Here is a 12,282-nt window from a genome sequence, read left to right as displayed (position 1 = left end):
GAAATGAAACTCGTCATTTATAAAAACAGTCAAACATCTAAAAAATACTTCTTTAAATTTCATTAAATTACATTTGTTATTAATTTACCCTATATAAAAAAAGCTTTAGGTCAAAAAGGTTATTATGACTTTACTGTGTAATATTGTTACAATTGCTCTCGTTAAAAACTATACGTTTTATAATACATTTCTAAATTTTCAATCATTCGTGACCTATTATTTACATTTTGTAGATGTAGATAAAGGATTATGTATGTTTTCGGTTTGAATGAATCTAGGACAAAAATGACTAGAGATGTAGATATATAAAACGAAACTCGAAACATAGACTGCTAACATTTTCCGATACCAAATCGCATAGACAAAATTTGACATAACTTTTTAGGTTATATTACTATTTAAGGTTATGTTATGTTAAAGCTATGATTTATGGTTAAATAAAATAAATTAAAAAGCTTTATCGTTTAGATTATTGATTAATAAAAATGCTCTAAGTATTACTTAAATAAGTTAAAAAACTAAATACAAGTTAAAAACTAAATACCTTTATTATACAACAATGTTTAGAAGTGTTATATTAAAAAATTGGTAAGGGTTGTAAATTTCCTAAAATAATTGACAAAAATGTATATATTAAATATCGTAATCTTTGTATGAAAATTAATATTGATATTAAATTTTATTTTTGTAAGGTTGCCATTGAAACATTTAAAAAATGAATATTTTCTGCAAGCTGCAGAGGCTAGAAAAGATTACACAAAAATACTTTGGAATAATAAAAGACAACTCTCAGTTTCGAGCATTAGTTTAAAGAAAAGAAAAACTTCAGAAGAGAAGGTTAGAGTATTTGAAATAATAAAATAAAATCATTAAATTTAAAATATTATATTTATCTGAAATTGAATTGATTTTAATTATATTCTTTTATTTATAAAACTATTCACATAATAAATATATCATAAATGGACAAATTATTGTTGTTATAGGCTGTAGAGAACCGAGGGAAAAGAGTAATCAGATATTCTCCAAAAGCAGGTACTGAAGTTGTGGGCATTTGGCGTAACATGACTGTACAGGAGATTGCGAATGTGCTGAAAAAAGATGTTGGTTTGTATAGATAATAATTTTGTATCCTCATTGAACTATATAGTTGACAGAAATATTGAAACTTTAATAAAATATTGTTGATTATTTGTTGATTCATAATTCCTGTTATTATTTCATTGATCTATAATTTATTTACAACCTTTTTCAGACCATGTGTTCAAAGCTTTAGAGTTTGCTGATAAGAATACAGACACATATTATAAAGAAGACACTGTGATACACAATCCTCAAATAATAAGAGATGTTGTTAAAATATCTGGCTGTAGATTTAGGATAATTGCTAGACCTGATGATGATATTGAAAAAGAAGAGGTAAGCCATAGGTAACATGTAGTAACAATTCAAATATTCAATTGAAATAATTTATATTATCTCATTATTGTCCGGATACTAAATTCAAGAAACAATTAATTTTGTTTTTTTAAAAATAGAATTTAATTCAAAATCCCTAAAAAAAAGTAAGTTTTGCATGTAAATTATGAATGATTACTAATGTACAATAATTATTTATTCATTAAATATAGCATTCGGTTATAAGATCATCAAAATAAACAAAACTTTCTAAGTAGATGCCTTGCATTAAAATAAGCATAGTTTACTTAATTTACTTTCTTTCTTTCATACTATATAATGCATCGGATTTATTTGAGAAATAGTGTTTTTTTAAAATAATCTTCATGGCAGTTCTATGACTTGTGCTGTTGAGTTAATGAATGACTTCAAAGGACAATTTTTTAATTAGTCTTTTTTTTATGTATTTGAGATGAACTGAATCAGTAGTCTTAAATATTTCATAATATTTTTTTATATTATTTAGAACAAAGATGCAGTACCAGCTCCACCTGCTCCACCAGAGGCGCTTCGGCCTCGACCTCCTGTAGTGTGTGTGATGGGGCACGTGGACCACGGGAAGACTACTCTGCTCGATGCTTTACGGGACACATCTGTTGTAGATACAGAATTTGGAGGGATAACACAACACATTGGAGCTTTCGAAGGTCTTTAACTATTATTTTGAATTACTTTATTTCTAATAATATACCAAAATTTGATTGTGATTTATATATTTTTTACACATTGGAGAGTTGGTACAAGTAAATGAGGCAATCTTTGATATAGATAGTTCTATTTAAATTACTTTTATTGCTTCATCCAGACCGTTTATTAAGGAAAAGGGGGCCGAGCATTAATTATAAATGTCAATCAATATAGTAAACTGAAATGAAAGAAGCGTATATAATGAAAATTTAACGCAGGCATGTGTATTTGTATGCAGTATTTTTTAAAGTTTAGCAACGTATATGTTTGCTGCAGTGACCCTGCCGTCGGGCGAGAAGGCGACGTTCCTGGACACGCCGGGCCACGCCGCCTTCAGCGCGATGCGGTCGCGCGGCGCGCTGGCCACCGACGTGGTGGTGCTGGTGGTGGCGGCCGACGACGGCGTCATGGCGCAGACGATCGAGTCCGTGCGCATGGCGCGCCACGCGGGCGGTCAGTGCTCTCCGCTGTTCCTTTATATCAGCACACATATTACTGCTAAACTGTCTTTTGTCGGTATTCACCATCTCACCAAACAGGCTTCTCAAGAAGAGAGAAGGCCTGACAGTGGGTCATGTGCATGCAGTTTCTTTTTATCCCTCCATTAAAAAAAAGGTTTTAAATCACTGTCTTAACAAAGTTAAAATTTCCTTATGAACGATCTTGATGTTTTAAATAATCCAAGAACATAATACTCTTAAACCTTAAAGGGGATGGTAAAAAAAACTAATAACTAAACTTCAGGCTAATACTAAACAATATAAAATTAAACAATAAAATCAAATTCAAATTTATATTAAAAGGTACTTTGATGAATTATAATTGAGTATTTAAATCGACATTAATATATATTTATTACATTTCAGTTCCGATACTGGTGGCGATCAACAAAATCGAAAAGCCAGGTGTGAACATTGTAGGTATGCCTCAATTTTGTATATATTTGTTTTTAATTTCTTTTATATTTCAACTCAATATCTATATAAAATATAAATTCATACTAAATAGATAAAAATAATAATAATATCCTGATCACATTTTTCACACACGGCCATCTGATCCCAAATTAAGCTTGTACGGAGCTGTACTATGGAAACCAGACAACTGATATACTACATATATTACTTTTCTTTTGTAAATACATACTTATATAGATAATAACACCCAAACAGACAGGACAAACAGACATGTTCATACACACAAATATCTGTCCTGATTGGGAATCGAACCCACAACCTTCGGCGTGAAACGCAAGCATCCCCAACCACGCCAACCGGCCCGTCAAAATTGATGAATGTGTTTAATTTAATTTTATGTGAGCCAGTTATTTGTAATGAATCGTAAAATATTTACTTTATTTTTGTGTTGTATATGATACATGCAACTTCGAGGTTATGAAGTGTTCAAATGCGTCTATAGGAATATAATAACTATAGACGCATTTGAATTATACCATTAGATAATTCTACCATCCATAAGCGATACGAACATTTTTTTTAATATGGTAACTGGGCATTTATCGTGTAATAGGTAATCTTTTATATACTTATAAAAGCGTTTGACCTGGGCACAGTCTAAATTACTGAGTCTAGTCTAGTCTAGTCTAGTCTAGAAGGCTGAAATTTTGAACATAGATTTATTTTATAAGGAAAGGATTTTTAGAAATTTCGTCTCAAGGGGGGGGAGCAATGGATATGAATTTGTATGAGTTTTACCTGTTCGAATATGCGACAATGGTCATTAAAACAAAAAATGTATTATATATATATATAAAGTCCTACCTTATATATAGTATTCGCTGTGAACACTTTCAGGACAAGACCCTGCGCTCGCTGGCGCAGGTGGGCGTGGTGTGCGAGGCGCTGGGCGGCGACGTGCAGGCCGTGGGCGTGTCGGCGCTGCGCCGCCTGCAGCTCGGCGCGCTGCTGGACGCGCTCGACCTGCAGGCGCAGCTCGCGGACCTCCGCGCAGACCCCACCGGGTACGTCGAGGGAGTCGTCCTCGAGGCGCTCGTCGACCCCAGGACCGGGTGAGTGGCCTACGATTTTCATTTTTGGATACATTTTTGCTTTTACGAAGCACGCAGGTGTGAAAACATCTTTAAAAGTACACGAGATTTATAAATGCGATAAATACATTCTACTTCTTAAATACTTTAGGAAAAAGGTACCTCACTCAAACCCCCCCCCCCTACCTACCTACCAACGGAGGTATTATAAAATGCAATCTCAATCAAGCCGAGATGGTCTAGTGGTTAGAACGCGTGAATCTTACCCGATGACCGTGGTTTCAAATACGGGCAAGCACCACTGAATTTTTGATGTTAATTTGTGTTTATAATTCATCTCGTGCTTGACAGTGAACACCTGCATCTGTCTAATTTCACTGAAATTCTGCCACATGTGTATTCCACCGATCCGCATTTGAGCAGCGTGGTGGAATAAACTCCAAACCTTCTCCTCCAAAAACGGAGAGGAGGCCTTAGCTCAGCAGTGAGACATTCATAGTCTCTTACTCTTATCTCAATTAGCTAATGTGAATCTTACAGTTAACAATTTGCTCTTATACCCATTATTGTGAATTTAACAGAAAGCAAGCGACAGTATTAGTACAGCGGGGTACGTTGAGGAAGGGATGCGTCATCGTCGCCGGAAACGGATGGGCGAAGGTATGAAATGTTTACTTGAATAGTGATATTGTATTAATTAAACAATACCAAAACTATTTTGTCTTTTGAACTATAATGTATATCATTGAACGTTTAGTATATTTTTTTTTCATATGAAAAAATCTTTAAATATAATTTACTGGAAAACTCAAATGGTCTTTGGTCTATTTAAAGTAAACTTTTGAAAAGCGAATCAGTAATCAATGCTTTGAAACAATATATGTAATTCCAGATATTCAAATCTTTTTTTTTAATTTATATGTAATTATATTTTATTAAATATTCGATCCCAGTGTAATGTGTTACAGGTGCGTATGCTGCAAAACAGTGCGGGGCTGAGCGTGGAGAGTGCGTCTCCCGCCACGCCCGTGCTCGTGCTGGGCTGGCGGGAGCTGCCCGCCGCCGGGGATACCGTGCTCGAGGTCGAGAGCGAGGTAAGTCAAAAGAAATAACATTAAAAACAATATAAGCCGCAAATCGACAACTTTTTTTTAAATTATAAAACAAATAGGTTATAAAATTGTTTTAAGAATTTAATTTAATATAATCAACGTCTAATTTTCTAAATTTTTATATTTTCTATATTTTCTTACAAAATTTTAATGTGTAACTAAAGAAAATAATATCAATTGTTATCCAATTGCTATAACACAAACGATACGTAATATTGCATCTTGTTTTGTCATACCCACATTATTTTAAGTGAAGAGTCTAATTTGTTGTTCTTTATTTTTGTGTACCGCCCGTATATTATATATGTAATATTTAAGTATGTTAATATTGTTTTCTCAAATATTTAAAGTGAATTGTATTCTTTTTTTTGTTTGAGAAATAAATTCTTAAACCATAAACCATAACAATAAAACGATGAACGAGTTGCATATTATTCAAAAAAATAAATTCAAAATAAGCTTGGAAAATTTACTTCACAATTTGTACTAATATTACAAATGCAAAAGTAAATATGTCTGTACGTTTGTTGCACTTTCACGTTTAAACCATGTGGTACGAAGCGAGCTTGAAACTTAAAGAAGCACATAGGCTACTTTTTATACTATTATTATTATAAAATCGCCCCCCCCCCCCCCCCCACCCTCCTAACACGCAGGTGGAAATTATATATATGTCGCGGATTCAAATGGATTGCCATTTCAATGGCCGCCATTGTCGTCCGATATGTTGATTTTATTAAATCAGTCAGCGCGCACGTCCGGCGCTGGCGCTGTCCTGAGAGCGAGAGACCGCGGGGGTCGCTCGACAAAACGATCACACGCGCTACTGACATACTCCTTATATTTTATATTTCCATCAGTCGGCTACATAATAAAATAGCCACCCGTCTTATATTTTTCACATTTGACGTCTGACAACCGACCAACCTACATGACCTACATCACGTGGTGTGGTGTTGCTATTCTAATAAGTGACGTCGTATACCCGCCTGAATTTATTATCTCTGACATATATATATATATATATATATATATATATAATATAACGTAATATATTTACATAATATAATAAATATTATATAATATAATGAAATGATAGTATAAAATATAAGGTAATGATACTGCGCAGAAACGTGCAAGCGAAGTGATGAGATGGCGTCACAATCAACGCATGAAAGAAAAACAGGAATCCGATTTAGAAGCGATTAACATAAAGGAGAGCGAACACCAAGCCGTATACAAGCAGAAGCTCGCACAGAAGCGCTCGCTCGGCCGGTTCCGCACGAGGCAGGAGGGGCCGCGCCAGAAGATGATACGGGCCGACACGCACCCCGCGCTCGCCGTCCTCGTTAAAGGTGAGACACGAGTGAAGCGCAGTCGGTGGTCGCGGTGAGCACCACTGAACATTCATGCGCTCAATTTGTGCATATAATTCATCTCGTACTTGACGGCGATTGAAAACATCGTCAGGAAACCTGCATGTGTCTAATTTCACTGAAATTCTGTCACTCGATTATCCACCAACCGGTATTGAAGCAGCGTAGTGGAATAAGCTCCAGCCCTTTTCCCTAAAAAAGGACAGAAAGTAGACCCAGCAGTGGTTCTTTCAAGGCTGTTACTGAGGCTTTCTTCAATGTTTCAATTTCTTCGTTTGCGACTCGGGCGAGTCTTTTTCGAATTCCAATATTAGGTGGTAGGGCTTCGTGTAAGCCCTCGTGCCAAACAGCTGTACGTTGTATTGTTGTGTTACGTAACTGTTGTACTGTTTGTTGTATATTGTTGCGTTTCGGTGTAACGACAGGGGTAATAATAGTTAATTCGTTCTCAAGGTTGGTTGTACATTGGTGATGTGAGTAATGGATAATATTTTTTACACGACAATACTGATGGAATAGACTTAAAAATTGAATTCTTTACCAACACACGTGTTGCCCTTGTCTTATAACTTGGATTCTTTCAAATGAGGCGTGAAGGGACAGACATCTTGTGGGCTGACAAGGCGGGGGCGGCTAGTGCGGATAATTTATCCTGACTGTACTGACCGTGTTGGGATGAAATTTTATCGCATATATTGAAAGGAGCTACAAACCGTGCCTAATAAAATAACTTATTTTCTAGGCGATGTTGACGGGTCGGTGGAAGCTATCCTGGATATTCTGGAAACCTACGATGACCACGAGCGTGTTAGACTTGAGCTGGTCAGCTACGGCGTGGGGCAGGTCACTCCCAATGATGTCGAGGTATTGCCAATATATCTAAAGTTGAAGAGTTTGCTTGTTCATATGATATCGTGCTTTTATTGAGAAATGTTATCACTATATATAAAATAAAGTCTGTTTTCTGTCTTATTAACCGCGATAAACTCAAAAACACCTGAACGGATTTTCTTAGGGTTTTCACCAATGGATGAAGTGATTCATGATGATGGTTTAGGTGTACAATAGGGTTTAGTGTAAATTGTCTGTAATATGATGATGATTGTTGATGCTCTACTGGCATGTGTCGTGTTATCCAATAAATACTGTACTGGTGGTAGAGCTTTGTGCGAGCTCGTCTGGGTAGGTACCACCCACTCATCAGATATTCTACCGTAAAACAGCAGTACTTAATATTGTTGTGTTCCGGTTTGAAGGGTGAGTGAGCCAGTGTAATTACAGGCACAAGGGATATAGCATCTTAGTTCCCAAGGTTAGTGGCACATCGGTGGTGTAAGCGATGGTTAACATTTCTTACAATGCCAATGTCTATGGGCGTTGGTGACCTCTTACCATCAGGGGTCACCTGAGTCATAAGCTCGTCCGCCTTCCTACTTTATAAAAAAAATGTATTATGATATATACGTTTTAAGTAAACTTTTACTCAACCCGAACGAAGCCGAAACGGGTATATAATAGATTATTTTATAACATTACTGTAGGATCCCAAGAAGGGAAGCAATAAAGTTTATTATATATGGTCAAGTGACTTCGTTACTCGGTTGGGCCTTCTGATGTTAAGTGGTCACACTATAAAATAATAAATAGACCGATAACACTGTTCATGCTAACTGTTCACTGACTGACTTACTCTTCATATCAACAGTAACCCACTGCTGGGCTAAGGCCTCCTCTCCTTTTTTGAGGAGAAGGTTCGTATCTTATTCCACTACGCTGCTCCAATGCGGGTTGGTGGAATATACACGTGGCAGAATTTCAGTGAAATTAGACGCATGCAGGTTTCCTCACGATGTTTTCCTTCACCGTCAAGCACGAGATGAATTATAATCACAATTAGGCACATGAAAATTCAGTGGTGCGTGCCCGGGTTTGAACCCACGATCATCGGTTAAGATTCACGCGTTCTTACCACTGGACCATCTCGAACTGGATCATCTTCATATCAAAGTGGAGCATTATGCTATATTGCTGCTGGGCGGTAGAATAAATATTGGATGTGTGGTAGTCGAACAGGCGAGCTTGCGTCAGTATGCAAAAATGATCGCCACAATGTTGCCTTGCAGGTGGCTAAAGCGTTTAACGCGATAATCTACGCGTTCAACGTGGAGTGCCCGCCCGCCGTGTCGCGGGAGGCGCGCGCGGCGGGCGTGTCCGTGTCGCACCACAACGTCATCTACAAGCTGGTGGACGACCTGCGCGCGCAGCTCAGTGCGCGCCTGCCCACCGAGCTGCACGAGGAGCTGCTCGGTCAGTGTCTACATCGGTACCACTTCACAACCACCCCTCGTGAGCCGTTACCTGTGGAAATTAAGATGTTGTTTTCGATGCAAAACATGATAGTTTGGCGGTAGAATGTTAAGTGATGATACAACATTTGATGAGGGAACCTCTCCTCCCCAGTTGGGCTTTGATTGGGATGACAAATATAAGAATGGTGGCCAGCTTAAAATGTTGCGGTTACCGGTGTCCCTGATTCGAAATTAAAATTTAGAAAGCTTTTCCTTTAAGGTCACAATAGCAGCCCGAAGTTAGTAAGTTGACATTTAAAAAGCACGTAAAGCTGCACCGCTCTCACATGTCCTGTAATTTCCATACAAACAGATAAGGCAACAGAGAGTGCATTTATGTTTCTACACACCAAAAAACATTGCGCAGTTAGCTAGTCTCCGTTGGATATGACCACCGTAGATATTAATACTATTCCCTTACGTACAGGCGAGGCGAACGTCCTCCAGCAGTTCCACGTGTCGGAGGGTAAGAAGAAGGTGCCGGTGGCGGGCTGTCGCTGTGTGAAGGGCTCGCTGGCGCGGAACGCGCTGTACAGGGTCGTCAGGGGAGGGGATGTTGTGTATGAAGGTAACCATAATACGATTCTCTTATCTTATCAAAAGTAAAAATTCTGGGCCGAGAACGAACTGCAACGAAACTTAATCGGATATTTTGATGCAAATCCGCACTGGCATCATCGAGTTTTTTCGTGCTCGGTGATAAAGGTATACATCATAAGGATACCTAAATATGTCTTTAAAAAACTGCCATATTTGGAATAAATTTCAAACTTTCCCTTCACTACGGCCTTGAGGCATATGAAAAGCCTTGGCCCAGTGGTCATGTACGGGCTATTGGCCAGTGGGCTTAGAACTGTACATTTTGATTCGATTACATTAACTAGCTTTTACATTAGTTCTCATACTAGAACAAAAATACATAGTTCTTCAAGGTTGGAATAATTGGTGATACCTGCTCAGATATTTCTATAAGGTTTTTATTAATTAATATTATTATTGTTTATTGAGGAATGCTTAATAAGTTTCGAAAATACTATGTTTTTCATCATATTAATTATCTAATGTTCAGGTAAACTGGCATCAATGAAACATTTGAAAGAGGAAGTGACGACAATAAAACGAGATATGGAATGCGGACTGCGTTTCGAAGACCCCAACTTTATAATTCAGCCAGGAGACACAGTAGTGTGCTACAAAATGGTCGAAGTTTCCAAAACCACCAGCTGGGATCCAGGATTTTAGACACGATGTCGTTAGTTTTGTCAAAACTGGTGCTTGATAAATGTACAATATTAATTTTATACACCAAAAAACTTTGTAAATCCATCTTCGTCACCGTTTTATTTTGTAAAAAATATTTTCATTACTATATATAACGAAAAAGGATTCTAATGAATGTGATGCTGATTAAAATTATAACAATACGATTAAATGTATTAAATATCTCATAAAATCACCTCAGGCCAAACTTTTACAATAATACGTAATATCTTACACATAAATACGTGAGAATTTTAATTGCTCACGTATTTATGTGTAAGATATTACGTATTGCCAGCTCATCGTAAATAATTCATTATTATTGGTTTTTCTATTTATTCAAATATTGTTTACAATATGAGATGTTTAAAACGGAATCAATAATAGATTCGAGAACTAGACACAAGTCTGATTTAACGCACTGCCAGCTGCGTTTGCCATGTTTGATATTCCCTAAAGTCATATTATCCATATCTCTAGCGAGATATCGCCCGATTAACTAGAAATTTGTCACAGTTTTCCTTTTCAGATGTATGATTTCAGACGTTCACTAAGAACGGATTTTATGCAAATCCTATCCAAAATACATTTTCTCCTTATTTTCTCCGTGCGAAGCCGGGTCGATTAGGTAGTATTTTTATATGTGACTAATTATTCAATGAACTAACAACGCAGCGACTTAATCTTCCATTTTATTTGTGTAAACAGAACGAGACAGAAATATGTAGAAATATACATGCGTTAGAACGAAAAGGCTATTTATTAATTGTGGATTCTAATAATTGATGCGTCGAGCCATGAGTCTGTAAATTAGCAAATTTGTAGTTTTAGTGTAATAAATTATAGAAGATAAACTGTTTTTTATTCTTGCAGTAAAATGTGATGCTATAGTTTATTCTAGTTGAAGAAATATAATTAATATATTGATAAAAAAAATCTTAGATTGACATATTTGTTGCAATTTCCTAAATAATTGCTCGCTATATTTGCACTACAAACAGTTGTTGAAACTGATGTCGACATTCAAAGCGCCATTTTTTCACGAATCAATAATGAATATTCAATCAATTATAGTCAAGATCTCGACTAAGGATATTATGTCAGTTCATTGAAAAAGTTGCTTATTAATCTTTACTCTTATGATTGGAATAGACTATACAAAGTCCTTATAAATAACCTTTCAGATATTTTATTTGTTACTAGTTTTCGCCCGTGTGTAAGTACCCAGGTATTAGGTATAAAAAATAGTCTATGACGTTCCTTGCAGATCAAGCTTGCTTTATAATAAAATGTTATTAAAATCTATTATCCGTGAAAGTGAAAAGAATAGACAGCTACTTTCGCATATATAATATTATTGTAGATGATTAGTTCGTCAATTTAAATTAGAATTCAAATTAGAATTTAGTTTATCTGAGGCATTGACATCGTCTATGTATAACTCGTTGCTCAATATAATACAATTGCTTCAATAAAAATACAATACAATACCATTTCAATGAGGTGAGAAAGGTCTTTCCAAAGTCGTGTAATGTTTTAATATTTAATCCCAAATAATAACACCGTTGTTGATAATATTGTATATAATATTATAAGCACTGATGACATTATTTTATAAATATAGAAACAAAACTAAATATGTAAGGTGGTAAATGGTTTGAATATTATTTGTAAATAAAACTGCATTAAATTATAAAGAGAATCGTCTATTTATTTTAACTTCATAGGCTCATAATTCGTGTCTCACTAGTTTTGAACAAACTTCATCAATAAATTAATCTCATCGCTCATGCGACATCTAGTAACTTTGTATGGAACTAACATTGTTTATTGACTATCAAACAAAAAGTAATACATACAATAGGATTTCATTTGCATTATATATAAATTATTTATATTCACTAGATAGGCTCCGTTGTTAGAACGTGAAATAATAATATAAAAAAAGAAGTTTTCATTTACAAGTCTTGTAAAATTCTTATATCTTACATTTATACAATTTTTAGTTTCTCAGTATCGCGACAAGTTCGCCG

At 35.8% G+C, this 12,282-nt stretch overlaps 1 protein-coding gene across 1 annotated transcript; it reads left to right on the top strand.

Annotated features, from left to right (window-relative positions):
- Window positions 1–446: 446 nt before the first annotated feature.
- On the top strand, window positions 447–11,074 carry LOC126776094 (translation initiation factor IF-2, mitochondrial). Its single transcript, XM_050498379.1, has 15 exons — window positions 447–588; window positions 693–837; window positions 987–1,107; window positions 1,256–1,419; window positions 1,925–2,105; window positions 2,422–2,598; window positions 3,012–3,061; window positions 3,960–4,174; window positions 4,735–4,813; window positions 5,122–5,247; window positions 6,395–6,620; window positions 7,384–7,505; window positions 8,765–8,948; window positions 9,417–9,557; window positions 10,059–11,074. The coding sequence occupies exons 1-15, from the start codon at window positions 560–562 to the stop codon at window positions 10,229–10,231; spliced, it is 2,133 nt and encodes a 710-aa protein (XP_050354336.1). The 5' UTR covers window positions 447–559; the 3' UTR covers window positions 10,232–11,074.
- Window positions 11,075–12,282: the final 1,208 nt, after the last annotated feature.

Source organism: Nymphalis io, chromosome 19, assembly GCF_905147045.1.
Source record: "Nymphalis io chromosome 19, ilAglIoxx1.1, whole genome shotgun sequence".
In the NCBI taxonomy this organism is placed as follows: Eukaryota; Metazoa; Arthropoda; class Insecta; order Lepidoptera; family Nymphalidae; genus Nymphalis; species Nymphalis io.
The sequence above is the reverse complement of the archived record's forward strand: the minus strand, read 5'-3'. Positions and strand labels throughout refer to the sequence as shown.